At 41.1% G+C, this 21,319-nt stretch overlaps 1 protein-coding gene and 1 long non-coding RNA gene across 5 annotated transcripts in view; one reads left to right on the top strand and one right to left on the bottom strand.

The window, feature by feature from the left end:
* Positions 1 to 3,229: 3,229 nt before the first annotated feature.
* LOC116665306 lies at positions 3,230 to 15,611 on the bottom strand. The gene is made up of 3 exons (XR_004321856.1): positions 14,838 to 15,611; positions 8,742 to 8,839; positions 3,230 to 3,855 (listed from the first exon to the last, which is right to left on the bottom strand). It is a non-coding gene; the product is annotated as an uncharacterized LOC116665306 (long non-coding RNA).
* Positions 15,612 to 15,620: 9 nt separating this feature from the next.
* BVES (blood vessel epicardial substance) overlaps positions 15,621 to 21,319 on the top strand; it is a 38,518-nt gene continuing 32,819 nt past the window's right edge. For 2 of the 4 annotated variants that reach the window (XM_032484608.1, XM_032484610.1), the window contains exons 1-2: positions 16,218 to 16,338; positions 19,672 to 19,908. In XM_032484608.1, the coding sequence (XP_032340499.1) occupies positions 16,332 to 16,338; positions 19,672 to 19,908 (244 nt within the window). In that variant the 5' untranslated portion in view covers positions 16,218 to 16,331. Of the gene's footprint in view, positions 15,801 to 16,217; positions 16,432 to 19,671; positions 19,909 to 21,319 lie in introns of those variants that run through there. The other 2 variants (XM_032484609.1, XM_014565642.2) reach the window with 2 other exon arrangements.

Here is a 21,319-nt window from a genome sequence, read left to right as displayed (position 1 = left end):
TTTCTCATTGTAATATATGGGGGGGGGGCAGGATGAGTAACTATGGGCAATTTGTCTTCTTCTGCACCAGAACTGGGAGAGTGAAATTCTGCATTCTCAAATACGTCCTCAGATTTATTCCCATCTGCTGCTCTGCCCTGTGGAGTTGGGTGGTGCTTCTCAGGAAGCAGCCAGTGAGTACTCAGCAGGAGGGCAGCCACATCAGTGTTTCCAGAATTCACTCCTTGCTACAACCTCTGATGAAAGCAAGATGTGTTACTGTGGCGGGTGGCAATTCTTTCTTTTAAATATGAAGTTATTTAATATGACTAGAAAGTAGAATAAATGCGAGAGATAATAGTATGCCAATCTCGAAGACGATTTATTGCCACAAATCAGCTTAATCATTACTATAACATGTTTAAAAAGAGCCATTTCATGGAAAACAAAGCTGCATATGAACTGCTGAGTAAAAAGAATACCTGTGAGCCAACAGTAAAAATGTTGCACAGTGTTTAATGCCATGTGTTGGGCTGAAAGGGCAAGAGAAGGTGGTTTGACTGGACAGTGAGGGGCTCACACTGAATGCTCCACCCACCACACAGGTGCGGCCTCTGCCTTCCCACCACTCCTACAGCTTTGTAAAGCTGCAGCTCAATAAACATGAGCTTAAAGAGACAGATCCTCAGTCACAGGTCTAACTCCTATCTGGAAAACTGGTTTTCTGAAGATCTTGCACAGGCCATGTTCTTTGGCAGAAAGGCCTGGTATCACACATTTAACAATTTCTTGAGCACCTACCGTGGCTCTGGTGTTGACCTGGGGCGCTGGGACTATGTCAGGTAACAGAGGTCCTATCCCTCATAGAGTTGACATTCTGGGGGTGAGGGAAACAAATGATAAATCGGGAACACCTAGAGATAGAGAGAGCACCATGGGGAAAGCCAAATAGGAAAGGTGGCCAGGAAGGGGCACTGCAATTTTAATAGTGGTCACGGAAGGTCTGAGTGAGAAAGACCACGTTTGGACAAAGATCTGAAAGAGGCAAAGGAATGATCCGTGTGGGTATCTGGGGAGAGAGCAATCTGGGCAAATGAGAGCAGATGAGGAGGTCTTTAGGCACAAGCAGGAGCAGCAGGAAGGCCGGTGTGGCTGGAGGGAGGGCGGGCGAAAAGGTCACTCTGGGGCCTATTAAGTCACGGTAAGCACTCTGACTTTCATTCTGAGAATGACCAGAAGCCACTGGAGCGTTTTAAATAGAAGAATGATGTGATCTGCCCTACGTTTTAATAGAATCGTGTTGGCTAGCCTGCTGAGAATAGACCGGGGGCAGCGGGGACAGCAGCAGACTTCGAAGGGGAGAGAAGCACTCGGCGTGGGCTGCTTATTAGACGCTGACATAGAGTGAGCAGTTGGAGGAGTCTCGGGTTCAAGAGAAAAGTATGGGCTGGAGAAAAAGATTTGGGAGTATTTCACACATAGATCATATTTAAAGCCATGAGACAAGATGACATGGCCAAGGAAGTGAGTGTAAATTCAGAAGAAAAATGGTCCAGGGACCTTTCCTTGGGGGCATTCTATTTTTAAGAGGACAGGGAGATGGGGAGTCACAAAGGATAGAGAAGGAGCAACTAGTGAGATCAAAAGAAAATCAGGAGTAGAGGGTCCTGGGAGCCAAGGGAAGAAAGTGTTTCCAGGAGAAGGGAGTGATGAACTGCTTCAAATGTGGCTGCCACTCAGGTGAGAGGACGTCTGAGAATAAACCAATGGGTTGTGCAGCATGAAGGTCACTGGTGAACCTGACAGGAGCAGTTTTAGTGGAGAGACTGGGGACACAAACTTGACTGAAGTAGACCCAGGGGAAATGAGAGGCAAGACGTTGGAAGAACAAGTATGTTTATCAACTTTTGATATGTAGGGAAACAGAAATGGATGGTCGGCTGAGCAGGAAGTGGGGTCAGGAAAGAGGTGGTTTAAAGTAAGAGAAATAATGGCATATTTATATGCTGATAGGGATGACCCAGAAGAGAGGGTGAATTGCTGGAGTGGGTGGATGAGTGACGATGGGACCCAGTGACTTTAAACAGGAATGTGGACAATTCATCTCTGGTAAGGAGAGGAGGCAGAGTATATAGCAGTGCAGGTGCTGGCAGATGAGAGAAGTGATGGGGGCTTGTGAGACGTCTCTCAAGATTACTTAGATTTTCTCAGTGGTCTGGGAAGCAAAGTTAGCAAGGAGGATGGGGTTCCGTAAGAAAAGCACGTTATTTTGTATGTTAGCATCTGCCTAAGTGGGACAGTGTGACAACATCTGAATCCTTAGTCTGGATGAGCTACTGAGCTATTCAAGCATGAACTAAATGAACAGTTGGAAGGTTCTTCTGTCTCCAGGCACATGTGGCCACCACGGCAGCTCTTACAGGCAGACGCAGTGGCAGCTCTCTGCCTGGTGCCACTGAAGGCCTCCAGGAAGCACCCACTGACTTGGCTTCGCAGTGGCCCTGGGAGAAATTCACTTCTTTGAGCCTGTACGACTTTGTGGTATTGAATATTAAAACACCAGGCACCCCAAGTAGTAGTCACACTGTAAGTTAGTACCAGCTAAAAATTTAACAGGGATTAATTAGTCAACTGAGAACAAAGAAAGTCAACTGGGAACAAAGCCACATAGAAATGGGATGTAGACTTTTGGCTCAAGTCATGTGGCAGAGGGAGGAGAGGCATTTACATACAAGTTTTCCAGAAATCTAAGCATTTTCAGGATGAGGAGGAAGGAATACAAACATAGCAGGATAAAGAGATGCTAAGAGATGCTGTGAATCCTCTCCATCTTCACACTTTTTGTGTAGGGCTGGCACTGCCCCTCAGTGTTAACAGATCGGCTATTATCCAACACCTTGGTTTGCACCCAGCTTTTCTCACTTCAAAAAAATTTAAAAAAACAACAACAACCCTATAGTGACCTCTACGTATGTACGCTATATGTTTGCTTTCAAATGCTTAGCAAACCACACTTTACTATCTCAAAATACTCTAATCAACCCGCATGGAAAGAAGGAAGCACTGCTTTCCTGGGAAGAGTGCCCCCGAAGTGCAGTACCACAGTGCACTTCAGTTTAATCTCTGTTAAAAATTGGGCTCATTTTAATCTCAGCCCAATTGTTTCCAGCCCTAAATTCCTTTGATTCACTTATGGTTGGTAACAAGTGCAGTAAAATGAGAAGCTGGTTGTTAAAAAGGCTTTATGGCTTTGTACACAAAATCTGTAAGTGCATAAATAAATGGAACCTTTGTTCCAAAAGTAGTAAGAATTTCAAGATGGAGACAGTAGAGCTTTATACTGAGTGTGGGGCTGGCCCACAAAGCTGGCCCTGGATAAGAGTGGTCCCTCTGACTTGAAGCAGAGGAGGTGATTGCTTTGTGATTTTTCTGTCCTACATTTCGTGGTCAGGAAGGACTCTGAGAAGTAGCCTGAGGGGGAAAGGGAGTGGTTTGGCTTAAAATGAACCCATAAACACCGCTACCCTAGTCACCAAGGCAAGTTCCCAGAGGCTGCAGGCCTTTATGTCACCTGGATATTTGGAGGCTTCCCATCCCCTTCGGGTGAGGTGGGATGTGGTGGGGTGGGGTGGGGGGCGCTAGTCCTTTGAACCTGATTTGGCCTCTGTGCAAATATCAGAAGGGACCAGCGTGATTTGCCCTGGACTCCTAACCCTCAGGAACTCATGGTGCTGGGATTAATCTACCATAAAGAATAGTACGATGCTCTCCCAGCAGTCACAGGTTGAAGAATTTTCTGTCCTCATCAACACAGCAGCAGAAGGAAATGCGTCAGCTCTCTGCTCATCTGAATAAGCTCTGGATGTCACTGTTACACTGCACAGAAGCAGGACAGAATTGATTTGACAGGTCAGTTACAAAGTGAAACCCCTCAACTAAGCTGGCAAGAGCCATAAGAAAAACATACAGTACCAGGCAGACAGTATACATTATTGTAAGAGCAATATATTATGCAATGTTATGTACTTGAGTCTCCTGGTTTGACCAAGGGCATAAATATGTGGCATTGGATTGCACTTTCTAACTGGCTTCCATGTTCCGTTACATTGCATATGCTTATAGAAGAAATCAATCTTCAGAAATGGTGTTCCCAAATTAGTATTATTTTTTAGAAAAAGACAGTTTTTATACAAATTAGAGAAATCCATGGGCCTAATTTCATTATTTTTCTTCATTCTTCTAAAAGTTAATACATACATATATCAACAAAAATACAAATAAATATCAATAGCATATGGACGTATTGTAATAAAATATAGGTTTAATTTGATAGAACTATGTATTATTTTAAGACCAAAAATCTTACAATAATGAAAAGATGTGGCCAGGATGAAATACTTAGTTACTTTAGCTCTTAGTCATCTCACTATGAGTATTACCATCATTTTAATGCTGGATTGTACATTTGCATGTAATACTAGCATGGTTTCAACATAATGAAGTTTTATCATTATGCTAAATTGGACTAGTTTTAAAACCTGCTAGCTCTTAAAGATGGACAAGGAACTTCTTTTCCCCTTTAGAACTGATTATTTGGGTCTTAAACTATAATTTTTCTTTTTACTGTCTTTTAATTCAAGCTTTGGTGATCTTAATAAGTGTAATTTTACTTTACAGGATTCCAAAAATATTTGTTTTTACATTATTTTATAGTAGGATTTGTAGTTCCACTTGATAGGAATATCAGATGTTTTGAGTCATCTAACGAGATTACCGCACCTATTCAATATAAATTTACCTCCCCAACTATATAGTTACAAAACAGTATCTTACATCTATTTAATACTTTACAGTTTACAAAGCATGTGTGTAGACATGATTTTATTTGCTTATTCCCTGGAAGAATTCTGTTTTATGGATAAAGATTAGAAAGGGTGGATCACAGTAAATGGTGACACTCAGCTCAAGATAGTTCTTTCAAATCAGTGTCCTTGCGTTTTTCATGCTACCCCGACCATGGTGCGACCAAGTAACCTGAAGAGAGCTGAAATGCCCCCAATCTGAACTGAAAAAAGACTCAAAGCCAAATGCCAGCTACACATCTGCTCAGTTTGTTAGTGACAGTGTGGGGAACACTAGCCAAACGTGAGCCTTTCTTTTCCAAAACATCAGCAATTACCTTGGGCTCAAACGTGGTTTACAAGTGAAATGTGCAAATAAATGTAATTCTGTTAAAATGGCTGTAAGTTTATATCATGAGAGAGCATAGGCCAAACTTCTTTGATGCAGTCTGAGTTCTTTAAATCTTGGATCTGTCAGTTTCATTTCATGCATTCCCAGTGGCTCATTTGAAATGTCCACAGAAATTTTATCGAGAAGGCTTTCTTAGCTCAGGCCATCAAGTTGTAGGTGCCACCTCCCCCACTTATATTACAGGTAAGTTAATTCCACTGCTCTTTGTAATGCTATTTCTTTTTCTATTTTCTAAGATGGAATAAAACTTGATGTACAATGAAACTTTGTAAACTGAAGCTTTTTAAAATAGTAGCCAGTAAGGTCTCCAAGAAGACAGAGAAGATATTTTTTGATGTGATATAAGCAGAGGTTTCTGAAGAACAGGAAATATATCCAACGTGGGATATAACTTGGTTCATCTGAGATAAAAGTTTAGCCAATGCACAAGCACAGTATCTATTTTTCTGAGAAAAGGAATTTTCTTTTCAAACTCTCCTGCTAGTCTACATGTTGTTTACCATTTGGGAACCAGAGCCCGGCATATGGCAGCTGCTTTGTAAATATTTGTTGAGTTGAAGGAAAGTCATTGCATCTGTTCTTGAATCTATCTGAATTTTAACACTGAGTCCCCCTCCCAGTTTGACTTCAATGATGCAATGCCACCAGCAGTTTTATCATGAAATAAAATGTAAGACTTATAATAATGCCATTTTTTTCTGCACATCATTTTTTTCCGTGCATGATGCAGAACTGTTATTTCTTTAAATGATCTTCACAACCACATTTTTCTTCCCGATATTGTCAAAGTGAGTTGAACAGCACTTGTTCAGAATGCAGTTATTAGTTTTCAGGTTGCAAGCTCATTCTTTGGGTTGAAAACCTGCCAGCTGGTTTAGCTTAGAGACTTTTGTGTTGATAATATGCAAGAGATTACCATGTTCTCTGTAAGTAATTCCAGTTTAAATGATAAGTTAAATAATATAATTGGTCTTTTTATTTCATTTTTCTCAAAAATTTATAGTTTGGGAGCTCCTCTGACCTCACTTACAGCGTCTCCATAATTCTGTTATAATTATATTTTTCTGGAAATAACTCACCCCTGGTCTAGTGTTTAGTATACAGCAAGTACCCATTACATTTTTTGAAAAAAATGAATAAAATGTATAGCAGGTATAAACTGAGAAGACACTGATGAGACGTGTGCAAAACACATCTTTCTTTTAACCTGTCATTGATTTCATCCTACTCTCACACCTTCTTCCCAGTGATGGCAGAAAACACTTGATCTGACCACATACAAGTAATATCTCCCTGTTTAAACAGTCATTTAAAATGAACCCATTAGTCTTTCTGTATTTCTCTCCTTGCTCCAGTGGGTGGGGGCAGGTTTACAAGGCCTCATGGCAGAGCAGGAGAGGTGACTTGGCCTCTCTCTGTCCTGTGAATCCTCCCTGGATTGACTGCAGTGTTGCTTGGCCACTTGGTCTCTGGGCAACTGGGATGGTGGCCCCCAGTGTCCCACAGTTGCCTCTGACTTGAGGTCTCTGTGCTCTTCCCCAGTGTTGCATCCTGACCCCAGACATTTGCCACCCATCAGACCATTTGGTATTTCTAAACGAATAAATGAGCCTCTCAGGGTTAAACCATCACCTCTTCCCACTCCTTCCAAAACTGTCTTTTTTACCTTGTTCCTGTTCCATCATAAATCACCCAGACGGGGGGAGAGGAAGGTGATGGTGGGGAGTGTGAGTGTGAGCAGGGAACAGGAGTGTCACTGTCATAGTGGAAAGGTCACCGTAATTCTAATAAAGTGATTTTTAGTTTAGTAGAATATTAAGTGTTATTTTGTTGTTATTTATTCCTTCTATTACAAAGACAATATGACCATATCATAAACAAGTGGAATACAAAAAAGAAAAAGACAATCACTCCACTCTTCTAATCCAATTTCTGTTAGCATGTTGGCATGTATTTCTTCTGTTATGGCCCCTATTAGTAATAATTTAAGTTGCAAAACACAATTTTAAAATATTTAGTATTTTTTCTACTGGAGAAGAATACTTGAAAGCAAATGCACTTGATTATCCCATCAACTAATATTTACTGAGTCCCAAATATATGTGAATCACATGTTAGGTACCGTGGAGACATGAAAGATAAATCAGACACACTTCTTACCCTCCAGAAACTTACAACCTAGATGGAGAAGTAAGACTTGCACATAAATATGTAAAAGATAGCAAGGAAGAAAAGCCATAATAGAGGTAGAGACAAACTGTTCTGAGGAATCCATTTCTGTAATATCACTTTAAAACACGTGGGAATCACATGCCAGTGTTAAGCCATTAATGATGCAAGTACTAAGTACTAATCCAAGGCATTTTAAATGGCATCTTACAACAGTCATTAATAGTAGTATTTTCTACTAGATCTTTTAGTATCCAACATCAGTTTTCTAGGTATGCGGAGTTTCATTAATTCATTAAGCAGTCATATGAAGTCATCTGGAGGACTTCCTGACTCACGCTGGAATGCTCTCTTGCTTTTAGTTGCTATTTTCTGAGCTTATATTCATTACATTTCTCTTCGGATAACTTAAAGTGGTGTAGTTGATGTAAAAAATATTAAGAATTCCCTAAATTGTGGTATACAGTTAAACTTCATTAAGAATAGTTTTGTTTATGGCATATAAACCAAAATGGTGTTCTGTTGGAAAACGTGCTAACCAAGGTTCTTTTCTTCCTATACTCAAAAGAGATTCAATGACTGTAAAATCTATATCTTTTCAAATCATGACCTTTTCTCCTACAAAAGTGTGTGAGGGTCGCCATAGTTTCCAAACCAAACATCACTGTTATCATTGAATGTGGTTCTAAATTTTACCAAATATATGTGAGCTTGGACTAAAGAAATGTTTCATCTTGTTTACCCTTTTTTATGCTAAATGATAAAGCTGCCGGTACGTGGCTCATAAATATTTTATCAGGTTTTATATGTGCACTAAGTTAGCGAGGTGTCTTCTTTTCATGAATCTATTACAATTTAAGTAGTCGTAATAATAAAAATTTGCATTTAAATAATTCTTTTCTCCTGGGAACTCTGAGTGCTTTGGCACATCAATTAATGCCGGATGGCGGCATCATTATTCCCAACTTTATTTTATTATTCCATCTTTACAATGCGTTGCTTTGGGTTTTTGTTTCTAGCTGATGTCAATTACTGGGCTGGCTATTATCAGGCCTCCAAAAGCAGCCTTTTATTGAGGATTAATTACATAACAGAATGAGACTGCTCAGTAGAAACTCTATGATTGAAAGTTCTGCTTTCACCAGATATAGATTAAAAGTCATTCCCTGGCTTCACTTTCAATCATAATCTCATCTATACATCCAAATTATATGCTATTAAGAATTGCCAAACGTTTTTTTTTCTATCATTAACAACTTTTCCTCTCTAATCACCTTTCTAACCCTTTCTCACCAATTATTCACATAAAGGAATTATTTATAGACTGAAAAAACCAGTACCTTTAAAAGTGTCATCCTCAGGGTCGTGGCATTTCTTTTCTCAAAGTAGAGGCGCTAAACGTGGGATTCGCAGACAGGCTTCAAGGGTCTGTGAATTTCTAGAAATTCCCAAAAGGGAAAGAAAAAAACACAAAAGAGGTCTTTACAGTGGTTTGTGCCAGACTTTTGACCCTGCTCTTCTGGGTGTATCTGCCTGCGCCTGGGATCCAGTTTTGTTTTGAGGATCCAACATGGGCCCGGCTTTGAGGCTTCTTTCGGAATTGGGTGTGGATCCAGGCCAAATGCTCTGCTCCTGTTTTCACACTTTTTAAAAAAAATAAAATCATGATTCTGTTCTACTTAGTTATAATAAATTCCTTCTCTTGGAAATTACTTTCTGAAAGATTAGGAAATCCTATTACATGCTTCATCTGGCCTTTGTTTGCTATTTTAATATTTAAAATAAATAATTCACAAATGCAACTCTTCTGTTTTAGAAGGAAAGTTATGTGAGGAAGAATAAGCAGAGGGAATATCAGGCTTCCAGTTTCTGACATTATAGTCACCGTGTGTGCATTTCTGCCAACCCCAAGGTGGGGAATTGCTGTAACTTGGTTCTGTCAAGTGCCCCGTTTCTAGAATCTATACTATTGCATATTTTATGAATTTGCTTTTGAAGCTAATATCTCACTTCTGGCTACTCCAGGGAAATCCCAAATCACTGGATATTTTAACATGAGCTAGATTCTTGCAACTTGTAATTTTTTTTTGAAATCTGTGTCATGTATGCTATATTCCAGCTATTTAAAACCAGCAAATACATAGCAGATGAAACTGTATCTTTGTTCCATGTGTTCATAGGATACTTCAACTATTTCATCAGACTAGGGAACTGTGATGATGGATGGAAGTTCTAATAATTTCTATTGATTGTGGACCATGTGCAGAGCACTATACGGGGGTGGAGGGTGGAAGACATGTACAATTAAGCTACCAAAAGCTGGACACCAGGCATTTTTTTAAAAAATATAGTTTCTAAAGGTCAAAACTATCTTGTCAGCTAAGAATTATTTTTGCAGTTTAACAGACAAGTAATTGAGGCTCAGAAAAGTTTAATAAATGATTTACATTTATCCAGTTTATTAAATATAAAACCATAGTTCAAATCTAGCTAATCCCAAAGCCCCCACTTTTTCAACTGCCTTTATAATTCACTATGCTCTTAAAGTACTTCAAGTATTTTTTTTTTTTGAGTTTTAGCTGGGTTTTGTTTCTTTGAAGGGTTGAATCCTTAGGGTAAAAGCTCATTGTTCAACAAATCAAATGAAAGCCAACTTTTAGAGATCTCCTCCCTGAATTTAGTATTAGAAATATTTAAACATTGTTTTAACCATTTTTTAGAGTATAGGCCTTTGGGATGCAAAAAAGATGAAAGATTATACCCCTCTGCTTTGCTGTTTGTTTTTACTTGGTCAAGATATAAAACACCTGTTCAGTACATAACCTGTTTGATTATTTTGAACAAATTAACCAAGTGAGTCAGTCTAAAAAGCAAAAAACACACCTATTAGAATGGCTGACATTCAAAAAACTGAGTATACCAAATGCTAGTAAGAATGTGGAACAACAAGAACTCTCATTCATTGCTGGTGGGACTAGAAAATGGTACAGCCACTTTGGAAGACAGTTTGGCAGTTTCTTACAAAGCTAACACAGTCTTGACCATACAATCTAATGATCGTACTCCTTGGTATTTACCCAAAAGAGTTGAAAACATGTCCACACAAAAACCTGCCCACAGATGTTTATAGCAGCTTTATTCATAACTGCCCCAAACTGGAAGAAACCGAGATGTTTGAAAAATGGTGACTGGATAAGCAAACTGTGGCACATTCATACTATGAAATATCCAGTGATTTTAAAAATGAGTTATCAAGACGACAAAAAGACATGGAGGAACCTTAAATGCAAACTTCTTAGTGAAAGAAGCCAGTTTGAAAGGTCAATATTCTGTTCGATGCCAACTGTATGACATTCTGGAAAAGGCAAAACTATGGAGACAGTAAAAAAGAAATAATAATAATCAGTGGTTGCCAGAGGTTAGGGAGGAGACGGATGAGTAAGTGGAGAGGGGGGATTTTGAGGGCAGTGAAACTATTCAGTACATACTGTGATGGTGAGCACATGGCATTACATAAACAAAAACAAAACAAACAAACAAACCAACCCTGTTTCCTTCGCTTACAACACTTCAGACACCAAATGTGTGTGGGGTTTTCTGACACTAACCAGTTCTCCAACCCTCTCGACACCAAATGGGTGTCTGACAATTCAGTTCTGATACAAACTACCCAGAGTTGGTGTAGACCCCACACAGGTTAAGGCTTCAGTTCCACAAGACTGCCCCGACTTTGGACACCAATCATAAGTAATGGGCCCCCAGGTTTACATTTCTGCCCAACTTGGCTGTAACTCAAGGTTCCCACCACTTTGTCCTCCAGTTTGATAATTTGCTGTAACAACTCAGAGAACTGAGGGAAACAAGTTTAGCAGTATATTATAAAAGATATAAGAAAGGATACATATGAACATCCAGATAAAGAGATACATAGAGCAAAGTCCAGAAGGTTCTTGAGTGCAGGAACTTCTGTCCCTGTGGACTTGGGGTGTGCACCCTCCCACACATGGGTGTGTTCACTAACTCCGAAGGTCTTCAAATCCCTTAGAGATTTTTTTGGAGGCTTCACCACATTGCCATGATCAATTATTAACTCAGTCCCCAGCCCCTCTTCCCTCCCCAGAGAATGGAGGGTGAGGATGCAAGTTCCAAGCGTCTAGTCATGACTTGGTCTTTCTGGAGACCAGGACCCATCTTGAAGCTCTCTGGAGCCCACCTAGAGTCATCCTGTTAGAACAAGACACTCCTATCCCCCAGGAATTCCCAAGGGACTTAGGAAGCTCTGTGTAAGAGTCTCCCATAGCCCACAACTCAGGAGATTATGAAGGTTTTAGGAGCCCTATGCCAGGAATTGGGGCTCAAAGACTAAATATTAGAACAAAAGATGCTCCTAGCACCCCTGTCACTCATTATAAAAGTTTTGGGAACTCTAGGTCAGGAACTGGGAAAAGAGACCACATTATATTTCTTACTATGTCACAGGTGGGTACATGACAAATACGCTTGGCAAAACTGGGACCATCCAACACAAAGATGAACTGTAATGTATATTTTTGTTAGTAATAATGTAACAACATGGGTTCTTCAATTGTGACAAATGTCTCACACTAATGCAAGATGTTAATAACAGGGGAACTGTGAGCAGGCGAGCAAGGGGACTCTATAGGAGCTTTCTGTACTAACTGCTCGGTCGTCTATAAACCTAAAATTGCTCCAACAAAACCAACTCCGTTATGTTCTTTTAAAGGAAAAGAAATGTAAAAACAGTCAATAAGGTTGGTTGTCAAACAGGTCAATGAAAAAGTTAATGTAACATTGAACGAGAGGTATTTAGGTACATAAAGAATCTAATCAAATCACTGCTTACTAATTGATCAGAACTGTCTGCTGAGACATCCCAGAAGCAGCTATGGCCTCTGTGCAATTAGGAGTAACATTTGGAAGAAAGTCTATACTGAAGCAAGCCATGGGCAGAGAGAGATAAGGAAGATAACATAATGCTAAAACTCTTTTCTTTTTTTTTTTTTAGTGCATGCTAAGCATGCACTCTACCACTTGAGCTATATCCTCCCCTCCACATACTCTTAAAGCCAGTGACTCCCTCGGGTCTTGTTTTATTTTCACAAAATTTGTTCTATCTGAACTTTGAAATCTCATCAAAGTTTTGTCCAAATCTATAAAAAGCAGACAAGGATGCCCAGAAAGAAATAAAGAAAGAAATCATTGTTTATGTCAATCTCAGCAGTAAAAGCTAGAGCTTTTGCAGAGGAGACAGGAAGCCCTGCATTTTGTTATTTATGCCTCATATTCTTTCCATTCTACAGTTAGCTGCAAGTTACCTCCTTGCATCATACTTGTTCCGAACAGCGCTCAGAATCTTTCAATCAGATCTTTCCATGACCAGCAGGAGGAAACCAAGTTACCTAGAGCACTCTCAAACTCAACGTTTTGTGTCTAGAATTCTTATTTTGAATTTTAAGAGCTGCTATTCATATATCCATGATAAAAATTTAAATATAAAATTATGTTTTTACTCCTTAGATGGGGTATAGAGTCTCCTTTTTCTGTAGCACACAGACTCCGAGAAAACAGACTCTGAGGCCAAGACTCAAGTCTTATGATATTGAATCCAGTACTCTTTTCATAAAAGTACACAATCTTTATATGAAATGAATGCCTTATGGACATCTTAACCTGTTAGGCAAGGAGTGAGTGTATCCTGTAACAGCTGACTCCATAACCACAGTGCTGGAGTCTGGTATACGGTCTGCAAAAGCCAGAATCTGGGCTCTGCTATGTTAGTAAGTATGTGTTCAGATTATTATAAAAGTAACATATAAGCATTGCAGAAAATTTAACAGAAGCAGCAGGAGGAAAAGCAGGAGAAGTTGGAAGAAGGAGGAGGGGGGAGAAGGAAGGGAAAAAAAGAAAAGTCATTTACAACCTCATCATCAGAGGTAAGAAATGTAAGCATTTCAGTGCTTACCATCATGGATGATTTGTAAAGTTCTCCATACTCTTGTAACATGCCTTTTTCTATTTAACATCTTTTTATGCGAGGCAGTGTGGCTAGTGATAGAAGCTGTGTAGGTAGCAGTAAGCTACCTCTGACACCCTGAGCAGGCCACTCCACCTCACTGTTATCTCAGTGTCTTGTCTACAAAATGGAGATAATAATAGTAACTACTTCTTCATAGAGTCTGTCATGAGGATTCAGTGGCTTAATATATCTAAACCACTTAGAACACTGCCTGGCACAAAGTCCACTCTATATCAAGGGGCAGTAAATTTTTTCAGCAAAGAACCAGACAGTACATAGTTTAGGCTTTGCAGGGTCATGTAGTTTCTGCCACAACTCCTCAGTGCTTTCTCTGTAGCACAAAAGCAGCCGTAAAATGACGAAGCGTGGCTGGGTTCCAAAGAAACTTTATGGATGCTGAATTTGAATTTCATATAATTTTCACATGTCATGAAATACTTTTTTCTTTTGATGATTTCAACCATCAAAAAATGTGAAAACCATTTCAGCTCATGAGCTGTACAAAAAGGGACAGTGGGGGCTGGGCCTTTGGGCCAGAGTTTGCTGTCCTCTGTTCTATATAATTAGTAGACATTATTATGTTCTGAACATCTTTCTATAAATTATTTTTAATGGCTGCTTAGAACAAGATTGTTTGGATGTCCTACAATTTACTTAGTCCCCTATGGTTAAAATTCAGGTTATTTCCAGTGTTCATTATTTTCAGCCACTCTCCAATGAATATCCATGCAAAATCTTTGTGCATATTTCTTATTAAACCTACTTCTTAAAATGTATGTAGTGGTAGCTACCAAAATGTACAGCAGAACATCTAAAAAGAAACAGCCTCTGAAGAAGTAGCGTTGAAAATGAATCTTGTAAAGTGATAGCAAATTTCAAACATGTTAGATAAGGCGCTTTATAAATACACATGCATATAACTATGTACCACATACCATTCTAAGCCGTTTATGTGTATTTTAAATCATTTAGTCCTCAAAACAATCCTTTGAGGAACGGGTGCAATCATCATCAACCCCAAGGTACAAACGAGGAAACTGAGGCACAGAAAAGCTAAGTAACTTCCCCAGAGTCACACAGCTAGCTGGTAGGAGAGGCAGGATTCAAACCTGGTCTGTGCAGCACTATGGACCATGTTCTTGAAGACCATGTTGCATTACTTGTGCACCACAGAGACCTGGCAAGTGTGCTCTCCCAGGCACTCACTTTACAATGTACCTGTGGTCTTAGGTCATGTTTGGCACACATGAACGACCTCATACTCTAATAATCGGCACAAATTCTACCTCGCAATGGGACACTTCAGGTGGAAACTGTTAATGTTCATCTAACCTTCCTCTTTTGTCCTCCAACTCCTCCCCCACACCGACTCTTCCTTAATTTGCCCTGCATTTCTTACCCAAGAGAGTTGTCCTCTATACAGTAATAATTGATCGCAGCGTACTTTCGTATCTTGTTTTTCAATTTATGGTCCCAAGTCTGCCAAATTCACGTGGCAAATTCAGGCGGCGCTCCGCCTACAGTGCAGGGCCCGGCACCGTGACAGGAAAGTAAATTTCGGATAAGTACCTTCCTTCTTTAGAAACAAAATAGTGCTTGTGTCGAAGGTCTCTCCGCGTGGCTCCCGCGTGGCCCCCGCAGCAGCAGGGCTGGCTTGCTCCGGCCCTTCGCCGGGTCCCCGAGGGCGCTGCCTGTCGTCCGTGTGGACCAAACCGCCAGCCTCCGCCGCCAGGTTCAGACGCCGAGTTGCACGCTCTCCCCGCCCATCCCGCTCGTGCTGAGAGGCGGGCAACTGTGTCCCACAAAGGAGTTACGCGAGTGGGTCGTTGGACTTTGTGGGGAAATGGAGATTCTGGTTCTCTTTTCTTATCCTGCTTCCTCTCCCTGCTGGGACCCTACCGTTCAAGTTATCCCAAAGGGCACGCAGGCCCCAAGATGTTGCCCGCCTCCCACTCCTGCCCAAACAAGGGCAGAACCGATAAGTAGAGAGGAAACGAGGAAAGCAAGCAGCGGGTGTTTCAAACGCATCACCTTTGTGCAGACGCCGCCGCGGAGTTGGAGGAACCGGGCGAGGAGTCCGGGCGGAGGCTCCGGACTCCGCCCGCCGGGGGGCGCCGGGGCGCCGGGCGCGTGCGCGGTGCGGCCCCAGCCCCGGCCGCCGCCGCCACGATGCCTATTTTAGTCAAAGCCGCCGGGGGCGCGGAGACCCGGCATCTGCCGAGCAGCCTCCGGACCCGCCGATCCGCCGAGGCTTTCGTGTCCGGCGCCCGTCGAGCCGCCACGTCCGTGTCCCCCGCGCCCCGCCGCTGCCGCCCCAAACTTTGGCCAGTGCCACCCAGGCTCCGCGCCAGGGACCAGCCAGGTAAGGAGCGGGAGGCGCAATTGTCCCCAGTTCCCCCGAAGCTCCCGACTGTTTTGCAGCCTCGCGCTCCCGGGGCTAAATTGGGAAGCGAAAGTTGGATTCCTGCTCCTCTGGGAGCAACTTTGCCCGCCCCGGCGGCGGCTGCCTCTTCTCCGCGCCCTGGCCGCGGGAACCCTGTTCTCTCCTTGCGGGCCAAGCATTGTCCTTGGAAGCCGCCCTTCACCCAGGGTCTGGGCGTCGCGGTCACCGACCCTCAGACGTCGGCTGTCGCCACTCGGGTCAGGCAGCGCCAGCGTCCTCGGACGCTCGGGCCCCCGCGGGTACAGGTTCCCGCGCTCTGCCGCCCGCAAGCCCTTGGTGAGCTCGGCCTCTCCCTCCCCGCGAGGCTCCCGAGGCTCCCAAGGCTCCCAGGGCTCCCAGCCCGCGAACACATTACGGCACCTCCTCGCCCTCTGTAGGGCCGCCGGGTCCCACGCGGAGTCAGCGCTCAGCCGGGAGCACAGGGTCGCCCGCCCAGGCCTGGCGCTGGGAATGCGAGGTGGGTCGGGGTGCCCACTGCACACCCCTCGTGGCCCGAGAGCTTCGGGTCAAGGAGAACAGTTGACACTGACCCTCTGTCTTTAGGAGCGAGGTGAGCAGGGCGGCTGGGGAGCGCAGGTGGCTGGGGAACCCGTGATCTCTCCACGCCCTCGTTACTGAGGCTTTGGGAAACGGGTTTTTGACCAGACAAGTCTCAGAAAGTGCTCGCTGGCTTTGAAGCAAGAGTAAGTGCCAAAAGACTGAGCAGCGTCATGCCCTTTGCCATTCCGAAGATATCGCGAAGGTTCAGTAAGAATTACAGAATGATTTGAGCAAGTCTTCTAGCAAGACTTTGCTCACGGACTGTTATCTTTTTCATTTTTGTAATTTGATGAAGGGCTAAGGTTAGTTTCACGATTTAGCTATTTCGCCCCGCACATGCCTATTTGAAAACCAATAGAAAGACAGGACTTCACTAGCACAGAGAATTTAAGAAATTAGACTCGGAGGAACTAATAGAAAAATTCTCTTGCTTTAGTCAAAATTAACCTGAACTTTACGAATTTACCAGCCTAACCTTCCTCATTAGACTCATTCATTCTCTGTATAAGGAGAGTTCAGTGTTTGCCACATAAATCCATTAAGTAGTGGTCAAAGAAAGCTGAAAACGGGAGGATCCGATCAGTATTGACAGTAGGTCACTGGCGTTTCAAAATAGACATATAGATAAGTATACCTCGATATATAATAGACATATAGATAAACATACAAGTAAAATGAATTACATGTAATATATAATGTTAATGACTATGCACAAGAAAATTAAATATGTGGACCCTTTTTAAATAAAGTATGGTGCATCACAGTATGTTTTAGGATTATCTTACCTTTTAAAAATTCATATTATAGGTTTCCCTGGTTCTTGGATTAGAAGATCACAGTTTTCCTATCCTTTCTCTTGATCAGAAATTGATACTTTTAGTGCCACTTGGAGAACTTTTAAAAGCCTGAAATTGAATTACAGCAGATCAGTTGGCAGTACAGGTGTAATCAGGTGTATGTGAAGGGGAATATGTATTAGTTAACTGATTATATAAATATATGTTGGAGCCACAGGCTGTTAAAACTTGAAGGAGTCTTCTAGCCCAGGTGTCTGGATTCCCAGGCAGAAGCCAACCCAAAACACAGAAGTGACTTTGCCTGGCGTCTATGACTCCCTGGGGCTTGTGCCATAGAACTGGACTTTCTCAACCTCAGGAAGGCTCGGCACCCTCCTGTCTTTACTACTGTCTTTGGGGAGACTGAAAAGTAATTTCTAAAAGTGTTTTCATCACTTTTGTGTACTTTACATATGGCTCTCACCTCTGCCTCTGGCATTCTCTTACAGAGGCTAGGGCTTGGGTAGACATAGATGAGTATGACAGTGTCCCCACCTCGTAGAGAGCATAGGGTAGTGGGAGTGAAAGCGTGTTCTAAGGTGGGGTAGAAATGGTAGTTATTATTAGCTTCCATAATGCTAATGCATAAGCTGATCATCATGAGTGACAGAGGACACTTAATATCATTCTACCTCCTGAAGAAATTATGAGATTAATCCTGGTTTGGTCCTTGAAAACAAACTTTGTATAACTTGAGTCATTAAAATAATGATGCCTCCCCATCCCAATAAACTTACATGTTTATTGATTCAAACATTTGGGAAGTAGAGAATTAAGAGGTGCAAACTATTATGTATAAAATAAATAAGCTACAAGGATATATTGGATAACACAGGGAATATAGACAGTATTTTATAATACATATAAATGGAGTATAACCTTTAAAAATTGTGACTCATTGTGTATACATGTAACTTATGTAGAATACATCAACTATAGTTCAGTTTTTAAAAATTTGCAAAGTAGTTGGGTTTTTATGATTTCTCTCCTTTTTGCAGCAAAACAATATCTAACTAAGCTATTTCTCATATGTATGAACTACTTTAGAATTATGGGAAGAGATCTTTAATTGATTTGATTTATTTCACTCACAGCTTATAAATTTGGGTGTGTATGTGTTCTTGTCATCTTAAGAGATGTGGAATTCTTTCATATTCGTCTGTTAACATCCTTTCAAAATGCCCAACCTGATACCAATTTATTCTGCCACCTAAAACCTTTACTTTAGTGTGATGGAAAAAAATGGAAAAGTATGGCTTATTGTGTGACCTTATTTGGAAAGAAATTTATATTTCTAAATTAAATTTAAAGGTATTTTGAGTCCTCATTTGGAATTCTTTCCCTGAAACAGAAAATTAACATATTCTGTAAATCTCCGTATTTTTTTTTTTAAATCAGGGGCCAATTTGTGTAATTAATCAGAAAGAGTTAATAAGTACCAGAGACAGAGGATAGGCCGTAGTCAGGAAATAGTGCCCCTGCATGTTAAGGTTATGTAAATATGTGTAAAATGTATATTCTTTGAAATGTATTTGCTACAGATTCTAATATTAAACAGAAATGTATACTCGTGGCTCCTCTTCCATATAAGTACTTTGCAATTTGTGAGATGCCACCAACTAGAATTTTTATGGGAAAGAAAATAAATCCTTAGACAGAAAAAGGAATAAATGTTAAATCTCTGTATATACAAATGATTACAGTACTGTATTTATTATGTGCATATATGATAATGTAGGATTACATATGTATGATATAATAATTTAACAACAGTATAAAGTTAGAGCCTTTGAGGGGGTGCTTAGCACGCACGAGTTCCTGGGTTCAATCCCCAGTACCTCCAAAAAAAAAATTAGAGACTTCCCAATATTCTAAGCCTTCAAATAGTACATAATAGGGTGCTAAATGTTTTGAAGTATTAAAAAATCAGTTTTCCTTATTACTTTTCCTGTGTTTGGAATCAGTGTCACTAGTAGGAATATGTTGGAAAGCTATACTAAGTAACTTTGTAATTGCTGTGGTTTATGAACAGTGGTGATTGCCTTTTAGAATGGCTAATTCCCTCATTCCTCTCTCCCCCACCAAGTATGTTTAGATACAAACATATAGATATATAGAGATGCATACATATATATCCGGGAATAGGTGTACACTACCTATGCTAAGTATTTTATGGATTTAATTTCATCATAAAGTCAAATGAAGTATGATCATCATTTAACAGATAAGGAAATGGCTACATTACTAGGTGACAGAGCCAGGATTTATACATGGGTCTGTCCAATTCATCAGCACCAGAGAAGTCTATTCACCAACATTTGGTTCACAGAAATAATTTTAGTCTAATACCTACAGGGGTAATAAAATACAGCTGTCATTTTTGTGATTGTCCTTTTGTTTATTTGTTTTTACAGGGGTTTTCAAGATGAATTATACCGAGTCCAGCCCATTGGCAGAATCACCTGCAATAGGTTTTACACCTGAGTTAGAAAGTATCATACCTGTGCCTTCCAATGGGACTTCTTGTGAAAACTGGAGAGAGATACATCATCTAGTTTTTCATATAGCAAATATTTTTTTTGCAGTTGGGTTGGTTATTCCAACTACTCTTCACCTTCATATGATACTTCTTAGGGGGATGTTAACTATAGGTAAGAAACCTACGTGGAATTGTACGTAACTTTTCTGTAACTGGCATCAGATGGGCTTTGTCCTGGGGGCTTCAGAGTATTCCTTGTCCGGTCGATAGGATACCAAAAATAAAAGTCTTCATTAGCAAACTATCAGTATATGAAACAACTTAGGACAAGCGCTTTCACCCTTATGAGCTTTAGATAAATTAAGTCTGTGTTCATATGTTGTTCAGATTTTCCAGATATCAGAAAATCCATTCGTGTGTAAGAGTGTGAACTTTGAAGCTGAATTGTGCTAGTCCAGCCCTGGTTTTAGTGCTTGCTGACTATGCGACTGCGGCAATAAACTTCCTATACTTCAGCTTCCCCATGTGTCCAATAAGAGGAAAAATAATACCACCTCCTGACATTGTGAGAATTAAATGAGTGTGTGAGTGTGTGTGTGTGTGTGTGTGTGTGTGTGATATTTGACTTATAATAGTGCCTGGCACACAGTAATTACTTTGTAGTTTTAAACATTCATTATTTGAATAGGAGTTTACTTGCTGTGGCCAGTACAGCAACACTGGAAACAAAAACAATTACCCAGACACAATAGTTCAAGTACAGTTTGGGCGGGGGAGGGCCCCGTTAACCCTGATGAAGCAAGGTAAATTAGTTCACATTGAAACACTGAAACAATTGAATTTGCTTTTTTATCTAGTGATTCTTGATAAATTCCTGTCTATGTGTGATGATTCATTTATTCAGGTGCATTTTTGAGCACCAGTAATATGTCAGAGATTGAAGAACACAGCCTCCATCCTTGAGAAAGAGACCCTTGGGGGCTGGAGAGAGACAGATGGGTGGTCGCATTTGACATATCAGATGCTGTGATGCATGTGTGCGCCCAGTGCCAGGGAGAAATCGACAGGGTGACGGCCTCAGCAGAAGGCGGACCAGGGTCCCTCTGAGGAGAGGACTGTCGAGCTGGCTTTTGGAACATGAGCAAGATTTCTCTGAGTGTGAGTGTATGTGGTATCCAGAGGAGAGGGAGATTCAATATGTTGAGGGAGAATGAAGAATAGCTCATTGTGCCTGGAATATACGAAAAAGGACAAGAAATGGTCAACGAAGATGCTGAAAGGGTAGCTAGAAGGTAGCCTGTAGGACTTCTGTGGCTGTCACCTCTGAGTAAGGTAGCGATTGCAGCAGGAGGATGAAAAAATAAAACCACATTCTCTTAGAAAAAAAAGCTAATTATGAATTTTAGGACTGGGTTTCAGAGGTAGAACAGATGGGAGATCATCTAGTCCAACACGTTATAAATGAAGAAACTGAGGCCTGGAGAAATTAGACGACTCGTGCAAAATTAAGACCAGGAAAAAGTGGCCAAACCAGAATTATAATTCAGGTCCTCCAGCTTCCTGGCCAGTCCTTCCTCTGTGTT

Source organism: Camelus ferus, chromosome 8, assembly GCF_009834535.1.
Source record: "Camelus ferus isolate YT-003-E chromosome 8, BCGSAC_Cfer_1.0, whole genome shotgun sequence".
NCBI classification, from domain to species: domain Eukaryota; kingdom Metazoa; phylum Chordata; class Mammalia; order Artiodactyla; family Camelidae; genus Camelus; species Camelus ferus.
Note: the sequence above shows the minus strand (reverse complement) of the source record. Positions and strands in the feature narration are given on the sequence as shown.